We start from the raw sequence: 26,394 nt of genomic DNA on the forward strand, positions 1-26,394 counted from the left end.
ACTTCACAGGAACAATGTAGTCGTCATCGTCGTCAATAATGTGATCACATGGATTTGTAATTATGCTCATAGATTTTCCATTTCGATTCATTCTACCATTTTGGGGATACACCAAATTTGAAAAAGTTAAACAGCAAATCAAGATATATTTTTTACTTACTTTTTTGCGTTGCTTCGTCTAATCATTTTAAAACAGACAATTATTACCAATTAGAAAGACTTACGCAAGAATACGTTCGATCACTTCGCAAACTGCAATAAATACGACAGAGCAATGAGAAAAAGATGCGTCACCTATCAAATACAAGAAAGCGGTATCACGCAGCGTGGTATTTCTCGACATGAAATTTAAAAAAAAAAAAAAAAAAACGCTATCGGGCTGCATGTTATTTCTCGACACAAAATAAAACAAGCGCTATCGCGTTGCTTGGTATTTCTCGTTTTAAAATAAAACAATTGCTATCGATAGCGCTGCTTTTCGTACTCATTTAGAGAAAGCGCTGTTGCGCTGTTTTGGGTTTTTTCGACAGTGTTTTTTCAATACCTCAAACGGTTAAAAATATTACGTCTAAGAAACCTAAAAATATTTCTAAGTACAAACAACTTCAGAATTTTGCTATATTAACAGTTTCAGGATTTTTAAGTGCAAACAACTTAAAAAATTTTTAAGTTCAAGCAATTTGAAAATATTTCTTAGTCCAAAAAATATCGAAGTTCTTCTAATTGCAAATAATATCAGAAATTATTAAACAAAAAATTTTCTTTGAAAATTTTTTAAATATTTCTTAAAAAAAATTAAAATTTTTCTTAAAAATTTTTTTTTAATTTTTCTTAGAAAATTTTTTAAATTGACTGAGGAAATTTTTAAATTTGAAAAAAACTGTTTGTACTTAGAAAAATTGTCAAATTGTTTGAACGTAAAAATTTTTTAAAATTGTTTGGATTCAGACATATTTCGAGGTTGTTTGAACTTTGAGAATTTTTTGAAGTTAAAAAGAAATTGTACTTGAAAAATTTTTCAACTTTCTGGAATTGTTTTTCCAATTTTTTCAAGTTGGAAAAGGAATTTTTTCGTACTTAGAAAAATTTTCAAAATGTTTGAACTTAGAAATAAATTGTATTTTTTTTTTTGTACTTGGAAAATATTTAAAGTTATTCGGACTTAAAATAATTTGTTGAATTTAAAAAGAAACGGGTATATGAGTATCAGAAGGTTAGGCTTTTGAAATTGTTTGGAAAAAAATTTTCTTGAAATAAAAAAAAAATGATTATATAAGGAGCAACAGAAGTTTGGACTAAGAAAACTTTTGGATTTGTTGGAATATTTTGAAGTTAGTGAAAAAAAAAATGGATAAATAAGAAAGAGAAGTTTGAACTTAGAAAAATTTTCAAACTGATTAGACTTCGAAAAATTTTCAAATTGTTTGGATTTCGGAAGTTATTTAAGCATAGAAAATTTCTTGAATATAAAAAAACGTACTTGGAAAATTTTTTAAATTGTCTAGATTTAGAAATAAATAAATTTCAAATTGAAAAAAAAAATGTTTTTAAAACATTTTTTAAATTGTTCGGACTTAGAAATATTTTAAAGTTGTTTAAACTAAGAAAATTTTTGAAGTTGGAAAATAAAGCGGGTTTCTAAGGAGTAACAGAAGTTTTGACTTAGAAAAGGTCTGAATTTGAGCCCAAAATTTTTTTTGAAGTTGATTAAAATTAGAAAAATTTTCAAATTGGAAAAAAAATTTTTGTACTTAGAAAAATTTTAAATTTGGTTACATTTTAAAATATTCTGAAGTTTATTGAACTTATTAAATTTCTTGAAGTTAAAAAAAATTGTACTTACTAAAATTTTTAAATTGTCTAGACTTAGAAATTCTTTTCAAGTTAAAAAAAAATTTCACAAAAAATTTTCAATATAATCGGACTTAGAAATATTTTGAAGTTGTTTTAACTTAGAAAATTTTTGAAATTGAACTTTGAAACTTTTTTAAGTTGGAGAAAAAAACGGGTATATACGGGGAAGCCAAATTTTGGACTTAGAGAAAAATTTTCAAATTATTTGACTTTTTGTTCCTGTCAAAATGTCATATCTGTTTGAACTGTCGGAAATTCGTTGGACCTTCAAAATTTCTTTAAGGCTAAAGAGCTTCAAAAATTTCCTAAGTTTAAACAACTTTATAATTTTTGTAAGTCAGGAAAATTTTAAAATTATCCTAAGTATAGACGATTAATTTTTCAAATATGAAAAATTTTTCCAGGTGAAGACAATTTGAATTTTTTTTTTCCAATTTGATGTAATTTTCCAAATCTGGACAATTTAAAAAGTTTTTTAAGTCCAAACTTCTGACTTTCCTTATATACCCATTTTTTCCAAATTGTTTCGATTTTGAATATTTGAAAATGTTTGAACTTAGAAAATTTTTGAAGTTGTTTGGGCTTAGAAAAATGAAATGAATTGGACAAATGAGGATGACTTTTCTGATCTGTACGGATGCCATGAACCAAAATAAAATAGGAGGAATCCCGACAACTTTACCGAAATTTCACCCGGCAAGACAGATAAGACTACCATTGTTTTTTAAAAAAATCGTGCAATCCATTAGACGTGTGTATTGGAAAACTATATGGCCCATATGAATCATAAGTCTCTTATTGGCGTATGTATGACACGAGATTAAGAACATATGGATGACAAATCAGAATTTTTTGTGTTCTCAAAAAGCAATAAAGCAATAATAATTGCTGTCGAAAACTTGGATTTGTAAAAGTCATCACCATAAATTGTAAAAACTTAAACTACTATTTACATTTTTTTAAGCCATTTTAAAATCAAGAGTTACCACTTAAGTGGTAACTCTTGATATTAAAACGTGAACGATTCATCGTGTTCACATCACGTCCGAAGGTCACCAATGTGGGGCTGGAAGTTACAGATCATGTCAACCGTCATCTATGAAAAAGTACCCCTTCATAGAATCAAGTTAACATGTCTTATATACTAGCGAATTGTAATTGTAATTTTGTAGTGGTAGATACGCTACAATGTGTTTTCTACCGGTAGAGTAATTTTATTTTGTAAGCTATGTCACACAAGTAATAAGTCATAGCTTATTAATGATTTGCTGCCATCCAGCATTTTTGAAGGGAAACGGGATGAAATCAAAGTTTTCATAAAGATTCCAAAAAAATAGAAACGAATGAGACTTTAAATAACAAACAAAGTATAGTGCAAGTATTTTAAAAATATCTCGCTAATTTATTATTATCTGTGAAATTGGTGAGAAAAATAATACCCTGTTGTTATTTTTTTTCTTCCTATGTTGAACCGCAGTCATAAAAAGATGCCATGCAGTTAGATTTCTCGAACAGTTTTATTCTTATCAAAATAGAAATCAATGGCAAATCACTCAAAACTCGTATACAGAAAGAAATATTTCACATTTGCAGAATGGATTGTTAAGGTACGTGACGTCATGCTAAAATCGTTCATTATTTCATTGGCGCGGTTACTAGTTGATCTAGATCGTAAATTTAACTGCTATTGGAATTTTGACGGTTACAATGAAGTTTAACTTGTCCTGATAAAAATCAAGGCCAACTTAAAACTTTTGGTTCTGAAATCTGGCAATAGAGACAAATTTAAATATCTCTTAAAGTTTATTTATGTGTTAATTTTTTTAATAAATTTTAATTTAATGCTCTAGCAGTTTGTATATGAATGCAAATCATTGTTTTTTTGCAATATTGCATCCGACATTCCAAATTAGTTTTAATGAACGGGGTTCCTTGATCTCTACTATAACTCCTGATTTTATAACACAATTTATAGTTTTTATTAAAAATTATTGACTTATAAAATTAGAAATCATGCGATGTAAGGTAAGTGCAGCTATTATATTTTTTTTTATCTGTATTAAAACAATCATAAATATCAATTTGATTAGTTAATAAAGATATGAATTTTCTTTCTGATAACAAGTTTAAATATAATTTTTAAGTTTAGTTTTACTGTCGATCGAAATTTTGAGAATAACGTTCTTTTGCGAATAATTCCTCTATGTTAAGATGTTTGCAACTGATTTCCTTCCAAAAATTTTATTTCCTGATCCCATTTTTTTACGAATTTAGCACTTACCCAATTGTGCAAAAAGCTGTCCAAATCGGGAATGAACTATTAAAATTTAAATAAAAAATGCTTCTTATCACACATATACCTCAAAAGCTAATGATTTTTGATAGTTCTCTGGAGATCAGAATTGATTTATTTTTCACATCCAAATTTGCAATAGTGCTATTGATTTATAAGATAAATAATTGCAGTCATAAACTGGATTAGGCAGTCTAAAATGAACAGCCTTTGTTAATTTAATTTCCTATTTTCAAGTTACAGGGATAATTATTGTGTTTCTTGATCATTATCCAAAAATTACAAGTGATGATAGTTTGTTAAATGTTTAATATTTTAACTTAGTATTTAATCTAATGCTAAATCTAGAATATCTTATTAAATCCTTGTAAATTGTTATAAAAATTAGTCTTTAAAAGGATTGGTTTAATATAGATGCGAAATAAGCTGAATACATATTGTTGATCCTAAATTATATTCTATAACATAAAAAGTAAGACATTTTTGTGTTTCACCAAGTGAAGTTTTAAACATTTTGTTTGTGGAATAAATAAGAAAGAAATATATTTCAGTTATCCTGGAGGTGGCTATGAGTTTTCCTCTTGTGAGTGCTTTATTCTGAATTCTACACATATTTCATTCTTGAAAGCATAGTTTCATTGATATATTTTTTTTATATTCCATATCTTAATTCTTTGGTATTCTAAAATGACTTAATAATTTATGAAGAAAAACTTATCATATATTCTGGCGCATAACTCGATCTTTTGTTTAGGTTGACTTCGTATTTTTGATTAAAAATTAGCAAATTTCTGGTATATATGTCAATGTATAAGTTGACCATTGAAAGAAGGAAGCATAAAAATTTCTGCAACTAAAAAACATAAGAAAATTATTAAGTTTCAAAATTTTCTCAAGTTTAAAACATTTTACATTTCTATCTACATATGTACATTTGCCTTCAAATAAAGATGCCGACAGACGTCTTTTCAAATTAAGATGCAATATCCAATGCTGCGAGGCTACCAGTTAATCAAGATAATTTTTTTATTTATTTATATAAAACAAGAAATATATGTGCTGCTCCTATAAACTTTGTATGTTAAATAATAAATATGGGTACAAATACTATTGTAAAATCTTTTTTAAAAGTATGGAATTTCAAATTCTTTGGGTGGGATGAACAGAATCTTTTGTGCAACTCAGTGGATGAGAAAGAAATAGAATCCATTGCAAATTGGGGTCCGTATGATGGCGCTGCCAACGTTATTGAATCCGACAGGGTTGATGTTCTGGGATCTTTAAATTTGTAGCTTTATAGCGTGTTTTAAAAGTTTTCATTGCGTTGTAATTTTTGAAATAATCTTGGGTTAAATATGTTCACTTTTCTTAATACTTTTTTTCAAAATAAATTAAATTATTATTTCTTAAGAGAACCATTGTTTTCAAGAAGATATGATAAGAGAAAATGCAAAGTTAGTTGTACATAACATATTAAAATTGTTTTTGAAAGGGATAAATTGAGGCTAAGTTATTTTTATCTATTATTGCGTATTATGCTTGGATATTTCACATTCAACGACTCTCTGGTTTAATTGCTGTCTGAAGTTAAACCCCTGATTTTCATAAAATTTTGAAAGTTTGACTAATACTCTGCTATATTTGGTATATTTTAAAGTCTTTATATTCTTTATTTAATTTTTCTTTATGTAGTAGTTATGCAATCAGCAATGGCATATTTGTTTTTTGATTGACATTTAAAAAACTACCCCAGAAGAAATAAGTTTTCTCCAACCTTTTGAAGAAAAAGGGAGAAAAAAAAAACAAATTTTAAAATAGAAATTTCAAATATTGATCTAATTCTTTTAAATAGTTTATAATTGGGTACCTGTAACTCGAGAAGTAGGAAATTTCTGAAATTAGATGGTTGTGTATAAACAAGTCAACATCTTAATATCGCACCTATTAGGTGTGATTTATAAATCAATTTTTAGAACAGATTTAATTTGGTACCATCAAGCCAAGTTATGTGACAAGTGGTTGTTCAACTTCATTGTCTATCAAAACCTGGCAGAAATGAATGCCACAATTCAGTAGCCAATAAGGTTTAACACCCATGTGTGACGTCGCTTGCAAGTACCCTTTTGAAATCTTGTTTAGTAAAATACCGGGTGCGTAGCTTTTTTAAAAAGTGCTTAAAGGTGCTTATTTCCGTTTTTTAAAAGCCTTAAAGGTGCTTTTTTTATTGAGTGTTTTTAAAAAGTGCTTAATATTCCCTTTTCCAAAATGAGATTTTTCCTTTACTATGTTGATTTTCTCTTCGAATTATGCAGAAAGATGCAGTACATGTTGTTTGACATGATGGTTAAAACAAGATAAAACCGTCAATTGTCAAAAACTTTGCAACCCTGTCTAATTATCATACTTTTTTAAAGTGCTTAAAAATATTTCTTCAGTGCTTAAAAGGTGCTTATTTTTTGTTGAATAATTTGGCTATGCACCCTGATACATTTAATCAGTTTCTGAAGAAAGTAAAACAACCATAGTATCTTCAAAATTATGCGTAAAACGGTATAGTTGTAACAATTTAATAATTATTTAAAGAGCTGTGAAATATAACTAATAATCAAATTTTATAACTGTCAATTTTTATTATTTTGAGAAATATTTACTGATTATTATCATTTACAAATCACATATTGAATTCTATATTACAAATAGCACAGTATTTTTTTACTGCCATGATTTTTAACTTCAAGTATGAATACTGAAAACCTCTTACGTGTAATATATACCTATAGATTTTAAAATTCTGTATAAGGATAAAATAAATAAGAAAATAGTTAATTTTTTAAAAGAAAATAAATTTAAAAAACTTTCAACTTTCTTGCAATGATATTAATTTTTATTCATTTAAATTTAAACTATTCTTACTTTTCAATATTTATTATTAATACTTATTGTTAAATCCAATCATGGTAAGTGACACGTGCAAGGGAAAAAAATTGTAGTTGTAGATTTAGTAGTTGTATGTAACTGCAGGGTGCTGAACCAACCATCGCCACATCCTTTAATAAAATTATTTGTTTTTAAATTACGTCGCCTAGCATTACTTATAACTCTTTTATACAGTCCAAAGCTATTGATGACCTTACACTTATCAATAAACAATTGTTTTGGTCATTTTTATTTTTTCCATTTCATGCAACTTTTTCCCAGTGTTCTGGAAGAAATCCTAACTATATTTGAAATATAAATATTAAATTTTGTAGTTGTTATTTATTTCTATTATTGTTTTTTAAAAAATTTTCTGTTGCATTTTCATTTTGAAGTTATTAAAATAAATAAAGTTTCAGTTTTCATAAAAAGATGGCTAGTTTTTCTCATGCAAAGTTACATGTTAAACTTCTTTTTTTTTCTTTATTTATACAACAAAACTTATTTACTTTTTTAATTGGCACTCTGCCTAGAAACTTTTATTTTAAAATGCTTTAAAGTGTTTACTTATTTTTTTAATGTGTTAAGTTTATGTAATTTTAGTCGATATTGCTATTTCTAAATATTGAAACAATTGATTTTTAATGCTTCTTAATTTTTGATAGATTTGCAGAACTGCAAAGTAGGCTGTTAAATACAGCTGAAATGCAATGGCTGATATGGGGTCTGCAAGTTTTTTGCATATTGGGGATATAGTATCCCTCTATGCGGAAGGAAATGTTAGTGGCTTTTTGAGCACTTTAGGGTTAGTAAACACTCTTATGTTTTCTTTCTGGCTTTCTAAAAAAATTTATTCTTTTAATTTCTGTCCATGTTAAACAATATGTGTATATTCAATTTTCAGTTTAGTAGATGACAGATGCGTCGTCCAACCAGATGCAGGAGATCTTGCAACTCCACCAAAGAAGTTTCGGGGTCAGTAGTTATTTTTATTTCTTTATTTTTTTTAAAAGTACAAAGTATGTATATTGGTAATTTTTTTATATAAATAGCTATTTAAATAAAGTGCAAAAAGTGTGGCTCACAGTTAATAGTAACATTTTAAATTTGAACTAAAAATAAATAAGATAACATGATTTTCAAAGAAAAATAATCAAGTTCTTTGGTAAATTATTGAACAGTCTTAGACTTCATGAGGCCTGTACTTTCATCGAATGAAATAATTACTTCAGTGAAAAATGTTCTATTAATGAAAAATGTTAAGTTGTTCTTATAAAAATGTCAAAAAACAGAGATGAGCAACCTTTTTTGTAAAATGTACCACAAAAATTAGAAAGTACTATGTTAAGGGCCAATTTATGACTACATTTGTTAAAAACAACAACATAGGGTTGTATTAGTTTTCTATTTAAGATATGGTTAATGGCTCCTTTTTGGTTAATTGTTGTACATTAACTAGCGATCAGTTTAATAAATATTCAAACTTAATATGAAAATATTTACAAATAGTTGTATAATAGCTTTTATCATGGAAAATGTTATATAATTTTCTTTGTTCATTTAACTGATCGTGAGTTATTGTGTTTATTTTAGATTGCCTTTTTCGAATGTGTCCTATGAGCAGATATTCTGCTCAGAAACAGTTTTTAAAGGCTGCCAAACAGAGTACAACAAGTGCCACCGATGCTGTTCTCCTAAAGAAATTGCATGTAAGATCCTCATTTTACTAAATTTTAATTTGTATTTTAAATAAATCTGGTGTACTTACAAATAAGTTTTCTATTTCATTCATGAGTATTAGATTTTATTTTTGCAAGAAAGTTTTATAATCACTTTATTTGGATATAATCACCAGTTATATTGGCATGTTGAACTTATTTATTTGAATTTGATCCTTAATATTTAATTGGACTAAACTTGCTTGACATATTCATATTTTTCAACCCTTTTTTTTATAAGTGTTGTGTGTGTTCAATATGTATTGAACATTTAATCTTGCTGAATTATTGAAATCATTATGTTATAATTCTGCTCACAATTAAAAAAATTTTTTTTTTACTTTAATTTTATTATAATTTAATGTCTTGGGCCTGTATGAAAGAAGAGATAAGCACAGTAATTACTTTTCTTACATGTGACTGTAAAATCAGAAATGCTTTTGCAACACTTAGACACATTTCTGATATACAAATTCTTTCGAAACTCTTCCTTTATTTTATGGAAACAAGGCAATGGGCTGATTTAATTATTAATGTGATTGGCATTCCTCTTTTCTAGAAAGGTTTTCTCTGTTATCAATATCTTTAACTAATGATTATTTTAATTTACAATAATTATGTTCCAAATTATCTTTAAAAGTTTTAACCCTTTGCTAATGGCTTGTACAACTGATGGACCAAAATAGCAAGTGTTATCATTCTAAGTGTCGTAAGTGCTATGTAAAAAATAGTGTAGTGTGCTTTTTTTTTCTTTTCATAAAACTTTTCTGTGCTTTTAGAATTATTTCCCACATTAAATCTGAGAAAAAGTTAAAACATTGCTCCCTAAAAGAGTACATTGCACTATATAAAGCATACCATTTTGCTCATTAGAACAGCAATTTCTTTAAATGCGGGCCAATTTTAATTGAGTTCTATTATACTTTTTTTTTTATAATGAACCCATTTAAAAAACTTTGCAATCATTATTGCTGAAAAAAATAATGAAATTTTATGCTTTTATTTTAAGTGTTTCTTGTGATCCTTGAAACAGATGACTTCATTCTATTTTTTGTTAAGATCAAAAGTAGTGCAATTCATACTTTTTATTGCTTCTTTGTCGTATACTAATGAATTTTTCATATGATGTTTTTTAAAAATTCACTAAACTATTTTTCTTATTATATTATCAACATATTTAGAAAAGTTTATTTTGATAGCTGAAATTAAAATGATTATTGCTGATGCATTAATTTTTAATCTCTAACTCAAGTTTCAAAACTCCTCTCTCAAAAGATATTTAATTGTATAGTATTTCACTGCATTTCAGTGAAGCCTAATTATTTTTCTAGATTGTTATAAAGTCAAAATGTTTTATTTTAGCATGCTGCAGAGCTGGAAAAGAAACAAAATGAATCTGAAAATAAGAAATTGATTGGCACTGTTATACAATATGGTGGAGTTATGCAAGTAAATATCCAAGTTTTCATTTTGATAATTTAAACTTTTTACAAATTATAATGTGTGCATTATTTGATTGTTGCATAATATACTAGCAGAGTTCTCCCTAGGTATCGAAAAGGGCAGGGTGCTGCCTCTCAGAAAAGGGAACAACACTGTAAAAATTTATCAAAATTTGTAATATTATGTCTATGTGTGAGATACTGAATTTGGTCCTCAACAATTTTTAAATTACCCCCTTATATTATTTTATGTGTGTATTTCAAAAAATAATTCTCTCTCATGAAGGTAAGAGAAAATTTGTAGTTTATAAAAATAATTAAAAGCATGCTAAAAAGACAATCTCTGAATATTTTTTTAAAAAAAATGAAAAGTAAAAAAAAAAAATAATAATAATTGATAAACAACTTGGAAAGCTTTTTATATTAATTTGAATTAAAAATTGTGAGGAAATAAACATTTAAAGTTGCATTTTTTTTAAAAATAGGTATATATTTAAGAAATAATTCTAAAATTTATTAATGAAGAAGAAATGTTTATAAGTATTAAGAGATACTTATAAACATTTAACTCATTAAATGTTTATAAGTATCTCTTATTCCTCCCCCTTTGAGATACTTATAAACATTTAATGAGTTTAGAATAAACCCTAACAAAGTAAATATTATAAATTAAACTTATTAGCAGAATAAAGCCTATAGGCACAGATAATTTTGCTAGTATGTAATTATTATTTAAACAGTGAATTATTATTATTTTTAAATGGAATATGAATAAAAAGGCAATGTTATTTATCGCTGGCCGTTTATTTTTACAAAAAGGACAAAGAGGGCACATTTATAGGGATCAAAGAGCAGGCAGGGTGGACTGCCCTTCTAAAAACACTTAGGGAGAACACTGATACTAGTAAGAGTTTATCTGCAGCTAATTGCAGAAACAATCATTGCCTATCTTTAAACATTTTTTGAACAAGACTCAAAATTTTAAGTTTGAGAAAAAAACAAGATAAAACTTAAAAGAAATGAATGCTAGACTCAATGGTATTCCTTAAAGCCTTTTAATTTTATCGAAACGGCTGTATATCTTGATTTATTTCCATTTGTTATCTTTATGAAGTTGTTTTCTCTGTAATTTATATCAGGACAAAGATAGTCTTCTGCTCTTATGGAATTTAAAATGATAAGTTTCATTAATATGTATGTTATGCTTAACATATGTGTTGCATATAGGACAAACATAATTAAATTCTACACATGTGGACGTACCACATGCCATCTCTTTATTTTATTACTTATTGTATGCTAAAATGAAAATATATAATATTTTTCTGTATTTTCATTAAAGGAGTTCTAATATATCTATTTATTTCTTTTTGTAGTTATTACATCTGAAGAGCAACAAGTATCTGACTGTCAATAAAAGATTGCCTGCACTTTTAGAAAAAAATGCAATGAGAGTTTGTCTAGATTCTGCTGGCAATGAAGGCTCTTGGTTTTACATTGTGCCTTTTTATAAACTGAGATCAACAGGAGATAATGTATGTTTTTTTCCCTATCATTAACTATGACTTGATTTAAATAACGTAGTATCAAAAATATTTTAATTATGTAGTTACTGTTGGTATAATGAAATCAATTTTTAGGTTGTTGTGGGAGACAAAGTCGTTTTAACACCAGTAAATGCTGGGCAACCTCTACATGCTAGTAATTATGAACTCCAGGATAATCCAGGATGCAAAGAAGTGAGTTTAAAAACATAAACTTTTTTTTAAAAAAATATTATTGATGTTAAATTTTCCAAAATTTTGTTTTGTTTTCAGAAATTCAGTTTCGTTTTGTTAACTTTCAAAATTGATTATTTGTTATCATTGCTTGAAAATTGTAAACCATGAAGCTTTGGTTTTCCATTATTTATTTATTAATTTGTTTTAATTGTTTATTCTTTCACATCCTATTTGAACCACTGTTTAGTGAGCCAATTGTTTTTATTTTATCTTTTATGGATATTTTAATTTTATTATTTGGTTGAAATAATATGGAAAAAGCAGAACAAGAAGTTTTTTTCCACCTCAAAAAGTTATTATGCAACAGGGTAAAAATCTTTACTACATCAAAATATATACTTATACTTAAAAATCAAAATAAGTTGTAAGTATGTGCATCAAAATAATACTTTTAATGTTACAGTATATTTATTAAAATAAAATTTTCTTCCAAGAAAAGGATTTATTTTTTTCGAATTTTTTTTCCTTCTAAAATCAAGCTTTACATTAACATCAAATTTTTTCCTTGTTTCAAACATCACTATGATGTGTATATATCACCATATTATGTATATATTATGTATCCATGCTATTAATATTAATAAATTCATTGTTAGCAATTAAAATCACATTGATTGCAATAGCTTAATTAATTATTGTTTGAATGGGTTATTTAATGAAGGGAAAGCGCAGAATCCAAAAATGTTTGACTATCCATAATAAAATGTGAAAAAAATTATTTCTAATCATTTAATAAACAGAAGGGTATGGTATAATTTAAAATATTACAATTGCTACTTAGTGTGAAAGGGATATACATAGAAGTAAAAAAAAATTTGTGCATTTATATTAATATAAATGTTTCCCTTTTGTCAATTTTTTGAAGAGTTTTTTCAGGAAAAATAGTATCATGTTATATAATAGTTTGAACATGTTTCTATCGCATTAAAAAATTGCATCATATTAAAACATGTGTAAAATGATAGGTATGATTAGATTAGATTAGACAATAGATTTTTTCCCCAAATATTAGATATGTTAAAAAGATTAGTTTATTTTATCACCTCTAAGGTTAAAAATAACTTGTTGAGTCTTTTTTTCTTTTCGGTAGGGTTTATTTTTGTTAAGCAATTTTGTCTTCTACTTATATTTCCATATTTACGCAGGTTAATGCTGTAAATTCGAATACAAGTTGGAAAATATCACTTTTTTTGGAGTATAAGGAAAATATTGATGATGTTCTTAAAGGCGTAAGTTTCATTTTTATTTATTTATTAGTTTTAATTAATTTAATGTTTCAAATGTTTGCATCAAAAATCAATAAATGATTGAATAAATGAAATTAGTTAATTTATTAAAAGAACTTTTAAATTTATCCACATTGTGCAAGTAATGTTTTTCCTGAAAGAGAATATCAAAAGCTAGGGTATAATAAAAGGGAAAATTCAATGCAAAAATTGCAAATTAATTATTTTTATTTCTACTTTTTGAGTTGTTTTCTACTTTACCACCCTATTATGAAAAGTTAATAACTTTGAATTTAAAACTGAAATTTACCATTTTAGGGAGATGTTGTTCGATTATTTCACGCCGAGCAAGAGAAGTTTTTAACAATGGATGATTATAAAAAAACTCAATATGTATTTCTTCGTTCAACTGGTCGTACTACTGCTACTGCTGCTACCAGCTCCAAAGCTTTATGGGAAGTTGAAGTATGTATTATCATTAGTAATTTTTTTTCATAAGTGTGTAATAATCGTAATTCTTATTATTTTAAAATTATGATTTTTTTTTAAAAGCAATTAAAGTTGTAGAATGTTATTTTTCATTAGTAAATAAGAAGAAATATAAAATACATGAATGCATATTTTAATAGTTACAAGTAAATTGATTTTATGGTTAATTAAAATTTATTTTTTGGTTAAAATTTTGGTTTTTCTCTAATTCCGTAGTTTGTTTGTGCATTACTAAGAAAAAATGTACTTTTTATTTTTCAAACTAAAGCTCTCATTTTTTATGCAGAGCATCTATGAGGCTGCCTTAGACATAGACTAGATTTGTAGTAGACTACATTACCTTACAAATGTGAGAAAACACTAATGTCTTTCGACAATATTTTTCAAACTGAATAATGTAATTTTTTATAAAAATGTATCAATTCAGATCATTCTTGTTAATTGTTTTTTTCCCTTAAAAAATCAAAAAAGAAAAAAAATCAAGAAAATTTTTTTTATTCATTACACTATGGCTAAAAATATCTAGAAAAAGTGGTTTTGTGTTTTATTAAAGCCATGTTAGGCATAAATTATGTTGTAATTTCTAAAAAAAAATCATTATTTCTTAGGTGGTACAGCATGACCCTTGCAGAGGAGGTGCTGGTCACTGGAACAGTTTATTCAGATTTAAACATTTAGCAACGGGACATTATTTAGCTGCTGAAGTAGATAATGATGACACTGTTGATGCCATGAGATCGAAATTACGGGGTTTGTCAAATAATCAGGTGTTTAGCTTAGTTGCTGTACCACACTCTACTGATATAGCTTCTATATTTGAACTTGATGCAACAACTCTTTCAAGAGGAGATGATTTAGTGCCTCAGTATGGAGATTTTCTTATATTGTTTTTATCTCCTTAAATTTTAACAATCTTAACCTCAATTTTTATTTATTTTCAACTGTATAAATTTCTCTCTGATTTGTAATTTTGTAAACTTATTCAGGGTGCGTAGCGTTTTTAAAAAGTGCTTTAAGGTGCTTATTTTCGATTTTCGTTTTTTAAAAGCCTTTAAAGGTACTTTTTTCATAGGGAGTTTTTAAAAAGTGCTTTATTTTCTCTTTTCCAAAATGAAATATTTTTTCTTTACCATATTTATTTTGGCCACAAATTATGCAAAATGGCAATGTTCTATTTAGCGTTTTCACAATGAATTCAACCCCAATCTATTTCGGTGTGTCGTCGGTACGGACCGACGAGTATATGGAAACGCCATTCGTTTGATGAAATACTTGCGGGTCCGCATGTGCGTACACTGAGCTGGATTCAGTGAGATTCTTCCACTCTCATGTGCAACTTTGCTGTATTTTACAAGATATTCTGAATTTCAGGATTCAGTTACTTTTAAATTGATAATTTAAAAATACTTCATATTTATAACAGTAGGGCTGATTGTGCTCCTGAAAAAATCCGGATTTCCGCCCGGAAGTTTCCGCAGATCAAAGGTTTAGACGTTTCAAAAAATCATTGATCCCAAAAGTTTCCGGAAATCAAATTTTCAAAGGTGGAACTTAAAAACAAAGTTTATTTTATTTTTTGTAAGGGAGAGCCAGATAAGCTTATATTCAAGAATAATATTCATTTTTTATCAGTATATAGTTATTATAATCATAAACTCAAGAAAGACATATTTGTAAATTTCAATTACTTCTCCAGGTCATCGTAGGTATGTGTAAATGGTATAGGTATGTGTAAAATTTTAAATACATTTTAAGTAAGCTAAGAAATATTGAGAAAAAGGAAAAAACCTTGTTAAAATTTTTTTCCAATTTTTTGATTTTTTTTTTTTTAGTCAAGAAATTTTTTGGAATTTTGACTTGGGCTCACAATCACCCGTGTAATAGGTAATATCCTTACGCCAAAATTTTGGGTTTTTGACTATAGTAAAAAACTGTCAAGAGTTTTTATTGACAGGAAGGATAAAACCTTTAACTGTCAAAAACTTGTTCACTCTACCTAAGTATGATATTTTTTTAAAGTGCTCAAAAATATTTTTTGAGTGTTTGAAAAGTGCTTAAAAGGTGCTTATTTTTTGTTGAAAAATTTGACGACGCACCCTGTTGTTTATTTTATATAAAATTGCACTTTAACAAAATATACTGCATGCTGTTTTTTCATAGTTTTTATTCGTGCTTTTGTTATTTATGAAGATATTGTTAAAATTCTTACTTTTCAGTTAAAATTTCAAATATCTAATAAAATGCTAATAGTTTTTCATCATAGACTTTATTGTGGTGTGAATGTTATATTTTGTTGGTGTATGTCTTCATAATCTCAGATTAATTTATTTTAGACAATTACTCATAAGTTTTCAGACAGGTTCCTTAGATGTATGTGTAATTTAAGTATTATGCCGTTTATAGGAAAAAATGTGAGGAATGTATCATTTTGCTCAAGTGAATGATATATTTTCAGAACCATGTATCTTTTTTATAAAAATTAGTGTTATTTTTTAACTATATTATTTCCCCCCCCCCCAAAAAAAAAAACAATAATTCACAGTTTTGCTACGTAAAAATTATTATTTTTCTGAACTATATTTTTTAAGAAAAAAATAAAGCAATATTTCACAATTTTGCTATTTTATCTGCCAAATTCATGTCTCATAACATATGTTTCAATAGTACGGTTAAAAAGTATGCATAGAAGACAGTGTGACTTCTTTAATTCAAAATATTGTGAAAATGCTCAAAATATTTTGGAATTCTGAAACCTAAGTTGCTGTTTTCTCAACATTGTTCATAAATGTTCACATACGTTTTTTGGATGAATTTCTAATAGAATGTAGTTCAAAATCAAATCAGGTACAAATCAATATTTTATTTTAAATTCTTCTTTAGAAATAGTGCAATTTAACTGCCTTACAAAGTGATGAAAAGTTTTTATTTTCTTACTTATTTAATAATTTTTTTTTCTTTATGCCATTCTGTTAATTCCTTTTAGATCTTCATATGTGAGATTACGTCATTTATGTACCAACACTTGGGTGCATAGCACGACTATACCAATTGATAAAGAAGAAGAACGACCTGTTATGTCAAAAGTATGTCATTGATTTTAAATTTTTGCTGAATGAGTTGAAATTTACTGTTAAAAAAATTGTGTAGTATTTTATAAATTAAAATTCACATTAATTTCATAATTAAAATGGAAAAAAACTGTGCTCCAATAATAAATAACTTATAATGACATAGCAATATTACTATTATTATTATTATTTTGATTGAAACTTGTTTAAATTTGAAACTTATTGAAAACAAAAAACATTATTTTGCAAAACAATGTTTTAAGGTTATTTTTTTTAGTATAATATTAAATTCTATAATAATATGGACAATTTTACTCTATAATGTATAGATTGATTTGTTTTTCCTTCATAGGTGGGATGTGCTCCAATAAAAGAAGATAAAGAAGCTTTTGCAATCGTCCCTGTTTCTGCTACTGAAGTTAGAGATTTAGATTTTGCAAATGATGCTTGTAAAGTACTTGATTCTATATCTGGCAACTTAGAGAAAGGGCAAATTATTCAAAATGAGAGAAGGTATATTTTTAAGGAATCACTTTTTTTCTTTTTGAATTATTTTTTTCATTCAATCATATTTGATTAGTTAAGCTGATATGATAATGTTCTTTCGGTTTCTATTTCTTTTTTAAATCTTAGATAATGTATGGTTTTAGTCATTAATATGACTTCTCATTATCTATTTGAATAAGTAAGAGACAAGTCAATGTTCATATATTTGTGAAAAGATTATATATCTTGATTGGTTCTATGATTTTTCTTTATTTGTAATCAGATATACATATCTTTAACAATAGATAATTGTAGGAACTTGTTAAAATTTTTGAATTTCGCAGAAGAGAGAGACTGCTTTTTTTATATTAAAATATTTCACACCTTGTAGTGTTGCCCTGAATTTTATTTGCTGCTGTCTTGTAGATACCAGGTATTAATGTTAAAATGCATTTAAGTATTTTGTTTGCTGTTAATTTAAGTTTTATTTAACTCATTTATGTAAATTCCAGTTGTTGATGCTATGAAATTTATTTAAAATATACATACAAACTTGCTTAAAGATGTTTATAATAAAATAAGTTATCATTATTTGTTGCTATTTTCTTATATACTGAAGTTTAGTTGAACTTGTGTATTATTTATACTAAATTTTGTTTAAAAAAAAAATATATATATATTTTTTCCCCTTAGGTTTGTCACACAATTATTGCATGAAGTTATCTACTTTGTTGCGATGAAGGAAAATGATCCGAAAAAACCAGACCCTTTTGATCTTGTGGTTTCACATCCAAACCGGGAACGTCAGAAGCTTTTGCGAGAACAAAATATTCTTAAACAAGTAAATATATATATATTTATTTTTAATTTGTTACACGCCAAGTATAATTTTGAGTTATAAATATCAGCTTTGTTCAGTTTTGTTAACTTATTTGAACTCAGTTTTTTAAATTTATTTGTTAAAATGGTCTTTTGCGATTGAAATTTCCTTACTAACGAATATTTTACTATCCGTTAACAATTTTTAAAGTTAATATATTAATAAATTCTTTAAATGCTTTTAAGGCCTGACTTACAATCTCCCTTTAATATTTTGTTTTTTTTACATCAGAATGCTAATTTTCTTAAATATTTGAACTACTGAAATTTTGGTTATCTTTTTTGGCTTAAATAACTGCACATTCAAGTTTTCTAGAAATCTCATTAAACATATTTTATGATTTGTTTCTGAGAACCAAATTTCTAAAGTTATTTTGAGGTAAAACCAGTACTGCATTTACTTAATCTTTCTTAATTCTCAATAACTTCAAAATAAAACTCTTTTGTGTTTGGTTTTGAATAAATTTGCATTTTTAAAGATATGTGGTGAAAAATTATTTGGATCACTTTTTATAATTTAAGAATCAGTATAGCAAAAAATATCATCTTACGTAACTGACATGTAACTTATTTAATCACATGTAACTTACAGTTCAATTCATTCTTTTCTAAACAAACATTAAATATGGCTACTTATCTTAATACTGCTCTTTAGACTATTTATTATATTGTCTAGCATCTAATTACTTTTTATAAGTAATTTAATCTAATCAATTGTACAACACTGCAATATGAAACATTTGATCAAATCATATAGATATATTTAATCAAACATGAGAAATCAGAGAGAAATAAAAAAAAAACATGGTTATGTAACTTTCTCAATACAATCCTATACATTCACTTATGGGGAAGGAAAAAGGTAACTTTTTATGTCTCCTTTATTTCATGACAATATAACAGAATAAAATGTATTTTCTGTGGGACAACACACCAAATTTAGAGCTATTTTGGGTATAATTGTGACAAAAAGTATTTTTGTTAATTTTTTTGCTTTTTGCTGTAAGTTTTACTCTCTAGTTTATAACTAATTTCTAAATAAGTTATGGAAATTATTAAATAGAGGCTATGTGAGAGAAAATTATTTAATCTAATGATTAAATAGGCATTGAATGTGTCTACCTGTATGGGAGTTAGTTCTTCAAGTTTACTAATTTAAAACCAGCTTTCATTTTAAACCAGCAGAAAGTGCTCTATAATATTTTTCATAATACTGTTTGGATAGTACTCACAATAATTTCGGAATTAGTTCCCCCTTTTTTTTAGAAGATAAATATTATTTTCAAAAATTAATATCAGAAAAGTCATCCTTTTCTAAATAAATTGGCATGCATGCTTATTCTGTGTTATTAAGACAAGATAATGTGTATGTATTACAGACAAAAATATTTTATGGTATAAAAGTATTTTTAATGGTACAAAAACATTTTATTTAGAAAAGTCATTCTTTTCTAAATAAATTGGCTACATGTCACATTGGCAGTTTTCATGATAACTTTCTCAAAACTCCTAAAAATTTGCCATCCGCTGGATATGAGAAAAACTGACATTTCTACACACCGAATTTAAACCTGCCAAAAAGAGCATCTTGTATGCACTCTTCTGAAATGAATTATTATCAAGTTAACTCGAGTCATTGGTACATATTGCTCATACTATTGAATACAAATTGTTAATGTTTTATTGCTATATTAAAAAAAATATTTTATAAAACTAATTTTTGTGTGTACTGTACAAATGTTAACAATTTTATGGACCAATTCAGGGTTTCCATCTTTATGAGGGTGCATAGCATTTTTAAAAAGTGCTTAAAGGTGCTTACTTTCAATTTTCATTTTTTAAAAGCCCTTAAAGGTGCTTTTTTCATTGGGTGTTTTTAAAACGTGATTAATTTTCCCTTTTTCAAAATGAGATATTTCCTTTACTATGTTGATTTTCACTACAAATTATGCAAGAAGACAGTTCACATTGTTCTATTCAACGTTTTCAGAATTCAACTCCAATCTATTTCGGCGCATTGTCAGTCCGTAGCGTATGAAAACGCCATTTGTTTTACATGATTAAAAATTTCATGATTTTTGACAACTGTAAAAAACAATGCCAAAAGTTTTTTTTTTGTGTTCTTTTTTTATTTTATTATTATTATTTTTTTGACATGACGGTTAAAACAAGATAAAACCGTCAATTGTCAAAAACTTTCCAACCCTGCCTAATTATATTTTTTTAAAGCGTTTACAAATATTTTTTGAGTTCTTGAAAAGTGCTTATTTTTTGTTGAATAATTTGGCTACAAACCCTGTTTATGCCTAAGTATAATTTCATGTAATTTAGTATTTTAATCTGAAATATAAAAATATATTTCTTGTTTCAATTCTGGAATTATTGTGTGCAATAAAATATTTAATTTTTATAGCTTTTTAAAATATTGCAAGCTCCATTTGTTGATTGTGGTGATGGACCGATATTACGAATGGAAGAGCTAAGTGACCCCAGACATGCTCCTTTTAAGCATATCTGTCGTTTATGCTACAGAATTTTAAGATTATCCCAGCAAGATTATCGAAAAAATCAGGTATAAAACTCCTCAATTTATTTCTCTAGAACTAGCCTAACAAACATGTATTCTGACTTAATGTATTCTACACAAGAATAACTTTTAGTTAGCTTTACATATGTTGTATATTGCATACAAATTGTTTTTTTCCTTTTTAGGAATATATAGCAAAATGGTTTGGTTTTATGCAAAAGCAAATTGGCTATGATGTGTTGGCTGAGGATACAATTACAGCTTTACTTCATAGTAATCGTAAACTGTTGGAAAAGCATATAACTGCCGCTGAAATCGAAACATTTGTCAGCCTGGTGCGCAAAAATCGTGAGAGCAGGTTCACTTATTCCCAATTACTCTTTTTTATCATTGTTTAAGCTTTGTTTAAAATTACTTTTATGCATTGTTGATAAAATGATCTATACTCCTGAAAAAAAAAGATTAGACTTGCTGGCATGATATCTTCGAGGAAATAACATTCACACTCACTGACATATTTTTTCTGAAGAACCAAATACTTTTATGAAAAATATCATCTGTCCAAACTGCTATCATGATCAAAAATTTTTTAGAAATTGTGCTATTTGTATCTGCATAGTTTTTTTTTTATCAACTTTATGTAAATATTTTTATTGCATTAATTTTTTATCAACTGTAAACTTTTTTCAAAAATAAGAATTTATACAGTTTTATCCACCAAAACTAATCAGAAATGCAATTGATTTCATAAATAGGCTGAGTAATGTAATCTCAATAAATTAAACTAAACTCAGTGGCACGACAGCCCATAGAGGGCCAGGACCTTCTGTGCCCATCTCAGTTTTCTTGACCTTGGGGTGCAGGAGCAGATATTCCGGTCAGGTGGTCAGCCGAATGCGGAACCCCAAGTGTTTAGTTCCCAAGCATGCTTGGTACTCATTTATCGACCCACTGAAGGGATGAAAGGCTGAGTCAACCTTGCCCAGTCTGAGGATCGAACCCAGGACCTGTGGCATGGGTATCTCAATATAGATGTAAGAAAAATGTTGACATTAATGTAAGAAATATGCTTTTCAGTAAAGCCCAGAGTCCAATGAAACTTGCATTAACCCCATTTTTGAACTCTTTCCTCTTTTTTTAAGATATTAAAATGTGGTAAAGAGTTTAATCTTCTATTTGGGAGTGTATTAGTGTTTCAAAATATCATTATTATTGTTTCTATTTATATGCAAACTAAATTTTTATTGTTTTTGCTGTCAAAATTTTCAGAAAAGTTGCTGTCAATTTTAAGAAATATTTTATATTTCAAATTATCTAAAACAAAGAAAAGATACCCAGTCAACTCCTTAGTAAAGCTATGTCAGCTTTTTTTCATCACTAATTTATGATTATAGCAGTAATATCTTAATCTTGTAACTCTGTATTGTGAATTATTGCTATTAATATTTCTTTTTAATTGATAGTCAGCTAATAATGTGACTGTTTTGTGAGTGATAATAAAAAAAATTATATACGAGATTTAAATTAAAATGATTAACAAGTTACTAACTCTTAGCTTTTGAAATATGTCTGTAAAAAGAAAAAAAGCTTCTTTGTACCAATTTTCTCAAGCAAACATCCTCTTTTTGCTCTTTTAATATCAAGAGTAATATTATTTTTTGTCTGGATGTCTGTATGAGTAATATTATTTTTTCCCAAGCTTGAATTGTTTACCTTTTTTTAACTGCTCCAAAGCTTAATGTTAATGGTCTAATTAAAATTGTTTATTGAAATAAATATATTTTTTTTTAATTTCCGAGTTAAATCAGCACATTTAAACATAGCCATACCGAGCACATTATTGCTCGGTATGGCTATAGTTCCACTGTTTTATAGATTTGTAACATTTATTTTTTAATGGGTAAAACTTTTCCCAAAATTTATTCCATTATGTATTAAAACTATATAAGACGTTTGAGGTTTAAGAAAAATTATTTATAATATTTTTGTTGTTTTGTGTTTTTTGCAGATTTTTAGACTATTTATCTGATCTCTGTATTTCTAATAAAGTTGCAATTCCTATTACACAAGAACTTATCTGTAAAGCTGTTTTAAGCCCTAAAAATTCAGACATCCTCATTGAAACTAGGTTTGTTTGACTTTATTATTACTTTTTTTAAAAAATTAATTACATTATGCATTGCGTTGATGTAAAGAAGTTTCTTATAGAAGCTGAAATATTCGTCTTTTCATTTAATTACTTTTTTATTTTTGTGGACAGAATGGTTAGAACTCAACTGGAAGTCGAAGTTGAGGTTGAAAGTACAAGTGGGGAAGTAGAGCCAATGGTTACCATCGAAGAAGAAGAAGATGTAGTACTTTTTTGGGATAATGGTCGTAAAAGCAAAAGTGTTCGGGAGCTAGCATCTGGTGCTGCTGATAGTAACAAAGAAGATCAATCTATTCTTTCTTATTACAGGTACTTATTTCTGTTTTTCAAAAGAACCTTTTAAAAATTAGAAGTTATTAGAAGGAATTTTCTTTTTCATGTACTTAAATAATGTATTACAATATCAATAAAAATATGTATCACAGGGTCTGAAATCAGTATAAAGTAGTAGCAAAATAAAGAGGATGGTTGCTATGAAGTTTAATGAAAGTAAAATCAGGGGTCTGTTTAGAAGAAATTTAGGTCCGTTAGTGGACCCTTCACAAATTTGTTTATCTCCATTATTGTCTTGTTAATCGGCAAAACCCTTTCCGGGGGAGGGGAAAGAAAGACGTTTCAAGACAAAATAAGTTTCCCGAAGTTTAAATTTCAAATGTAGTATTCTAAAAAAATATTTCTACTTTTACAAACGCCGTGTGCGCATTCTTATTAAAATTAAATCATAATTTTTTTTGTTAATAAATAATCGATCAATTTATATTTATTCATAAAATTAATTTATAGAATATTATGTAAATAAAAATTAATTTCTGGCACTTTTTTAACTAAAATATTAAAAATTTAAGACTTGTTTAAGGTTACTTAATGTGTAACACATTAAAAGTGATATATTACTAAGTTGTGTTATTTAAAATATGTCAATTGAAATTATTAAAAATATGAGTGATTTTGCTTCGATTATTCGTCCGAAATGAACTGATTTTGTTGAGCAGTATAGGCTAAATACCAAATATTTGTATGTTGCATCTCTAATTTAGTAGCAGTAATTGTTGAGTAGAATCTTGAAAAGGCTTTTAGCAATTTTTGCAATAACAGGACCATCTTTGCACAAATTCACAAAAGCAGGACGATGGTTGAAAGAATGTGACTTAACACTTATTTTATATTCCCAAATTATGAATAGTTTTTTCACAATTTTACAAAAGCAGGACCTTTTACAAAATATCTGGACAGACCCTTGAAAATGTAGTAGCTAAATAAGGAAGTTGGTTGCTATAAAGTATTCTGAATATAGTCCTCTTGTTGCGATAAACGTAATAGAATTGTCATACTCCAAGCAAAGATAAATGCAAGGACCAGGTTAAAAACTGTCAAAAAGTTTGCTTCTTGTTTGAATTGTTTACTGTAAACTAAATTATTTTTAAAGGAAATGTCCACTTGACATTGGTTACAACAAGTTCAGGTTTCACTAAATGTATGTAATATAAAGTAGGAACAATTGTCATAGAACCTATCAATTTAAACCTGGTTTATCAATCGATTGTTGATATTTTACAGGTTTCTAAGATTATTTAAATTCCATCTAATTTATAGTTAATTTTAGTTCTTCATTGTTCTTTGCAGGCCTGCTGTTTTGTAGATTTACTGATTTGTGAATCAAAAAGTGTTGACATTTTTCTTTTACATATTCCTTCTTCCCAAAATTGTGTCAAATAACTATAAAGGACACTGTCATGTGAAATTGGGAGGGACAGAAATATTTAAATGTTTTTGTAACTTACAAAAGAAAGTTAAAAAATTTTAAAATATTTTAATTGACTGTTCAAAATTTTGTTTTGATAAATGGGAAGGAAAGAAATAAAATTTTAAAAGTATATTAATGAAATTTTTAAATTGCATTTAAGGACATGATTCCTTTATAAAGTTTGTCTTTTGTAGGTAAATAGTGATTCCACAACCCCTAGGAACCCTAACGCTCTTCAGTTCTTTTGTTGTTTACCTTCTTTTTCAATTGTTTACTTTTTTTTTGTTAGGTAATAGTGTTGTCTCAGTTTGGCATATTATAGTCATTTTTGATTTTGATATTATAGTAATTTTATTTTTTATGAAGTTCTGCATTTCACAGATAATTTTAAATGTTTTTTCACAAATAATTTTAAATGTTTTTTCACAAATAATTTTATATGTTTTTTATTTATGTATAGAATTTATTGAAAAATATTTCTAGCATGCTAATGGACATTTTTTTATCATTTTAGACATCAATTAGACCTATTTTCTGGAATGTGCCTTGATCGACAGTATTTAGCCATTAATAATTTGTCTCCTCATCTTGACATTGATCTCATTCAAAAGTAAAGAGAATTTGAAAATTTTACTTCATTTTATGATCTTGTTCTTTTATGCTTGAAAATTCTTTTTACCATCAAATACTTTAATTATGTATATATTTAATGAAACGATTTCATTCCAGATGTATGGCTGATGAGACTTTACCTTTTGACCTGAGAGCTGCATTTTGCAGATTGATGTTACATATGCATGTCGACAGGGATCCACAAGAACAAATTACACCAGTCAAATATGCTCGACTATGGTCAGATATAACTCGTAAATTATCAATTCAAGAGTATGTATCTGAAACTCGAACTATTTAATGTCCTTATTTTTGTATCAGAATGTTTACCTCATTATAAATTTTTTCTGTTCTTTTACAGTTATGATGCTAATAAACATCCAGATCCTAATAAAGAAGCAGTTAGAGCTAAATTTGCTCCCACTATTGCATTTGTAGAAGATTACCTTTGCAATGTTGTTGGCCATATGTGGTCTTTTGCCGACAGAGAACAAAATAAGCTAACTTTTGAAGTGAGTATTGATTTTTAAATTGTAATGAATTCTAAAGTTATTACATTTAAAAATCAATAACTTGGTTATCTTGATAAGATAAGCAGCTGTTTGTATATCCTTATTACAGCTTTGACAAACTTATTTGTTAACCATTAACCTGTCAATATTCCACACATAGGCTTTGAGTTTTTGAGCAATTTTAATTTTAATGAGCAATAAAAGGCTAAATTACCTTATTTTTCATACATTTAAAATTTACATTATGAAGTATTTTTTGCATTTATTTCAGTTCCATTTTCATATTTTGTTTTAATTTTTTATTAGTTTCAGGAATTTGATATAATTTATAAATTTTTCTGTCGTTTGTAATATGATTTATTAAAAATTTCCAATTTTTATAATACAATTACAATACTTAAAAGCTTTTAAAGAGATATAACGCTATATTCGGTATCATGTTCAGAATTTTATATGAAAATTTTTAAAAAATAAATAAATTGTTTACAAGCAAAATTTTGACCATAAGACAAAAAAAAAAAGGTTAAACAAACAAAAGATTTAATTAAAATAGTAAGTTTTTCTTCCATGTTAAATAAATTTTAGATTATATTTAGGTATTTAACAAAATATAATTTAATTTGGACGCATTAAAGTTTTAGTTTTCATGTTCCTGTTATAGCAATGTTCTGTTATTTACGAAGTTTTTGTTCAGTCCA

At 26.9% G+C, this 26,394-nt stretch overlaps 1 protein-coding gene across 6 annotated transcripts in view; it reads left to right on the plus strand.

The window, feature by feature from the left end:
• The first annotated feature begins 3,558 nt into the window (after window positions 1–3,558).
• Window positions 3,559–26,394, plus strand: part of Itpr (Inositol 1,4,5,-trisphosphate receptor) — a 102,612-nt gene continuing 79,776 nt past the window's right edge. For all 6 annotated transcript variants that reach the window (XM_043040886.3, XM_087167753.1, XM_087167749.1 and 3 more), the window contains exons 1-20: window positions 3,559–3,879; window positions 7,729–7,868; window positions 7,968–8,038; window positions 8,657–8,772; window positions 10,144–10,230; window positions 11,600–11,758; window positions 11,864–11,962; window positions 13,150–13,233; window positions 13,549–13,695; window positions 14,328–14,584; window positions 16,703–16,802; window positions 17,140–17,300; window positions 17,967–18,114; window positions 20,566–20,724; window positions 20,865–21,037; window positions 22,688–22,807; window positions 22,940–23,137; window positions 25,087–25,182; window positions 25,302–25,457; window positions 25,546–25,696. In XM_043040886.3, coding sequence (XP_042896820.2) covers window positions 7,774–7,868; window positions 7,968–8,038; window positions 8,657–8,772; window positions 10,144–10,230; window positions 11,600–11,758; window positions 11,864–11,962; window positions 13,150–13,233; window positions 13,549–13,695; window positions 14,328–14,584; window positions 16,703–16,802; window positions 17,140–17,300; window positions 17,967–18,114; window positions 20,566–20,724; window positions 20,865–21,037; window positions 22,688–22,807; window positions 22,940–23,137; window positions 25,087–25,182; window positions 25,302–25,457; window positions 25,546–25,696 — 2,577 coding nt within the window. In that variant the 5' untranslated portion in view covers window positions 3,559–3,879; window positions 7,729–7,773. The remainder of the gene's footprint in view (window positions 3,880–7,728; window positions 7,869–7,967; window positions 8,039–8,656; window positions 8,773–10,143; window positions 10,231–11,599; window positions 11,759–11,863; window positions 11,963–13,149; window positions 13,234–13,548; window positions 13,696–14,327; window positions 14,585–16,702; window positions 16,803–17,139; window positions 17,301–17,966; window positions 18,115–20,565; window positions 20,725–20,864; window positions 21,038–22,687; window positions 22,808–22,939; window positions 23,138–25,086; window positions 25,183–25,301; window positions 25,458–25,545; window positions 25,697–26,394) is intronic.

This window comes from Parasteatoda tepidariorum, chromosome 1, assembly GCF_982258835.1.
Source record: "Parasteatoda tepidariorum strain Cologne lab strain chromosome 1, Ptep-v5.0, whole genome shotgun sequence".
NCBI lineage: Eukaryota > Metazoa > Arthropoda > Arachnida > Araneae > Theridiidae > Parasteatoda > Parasteatoda tepidariorum.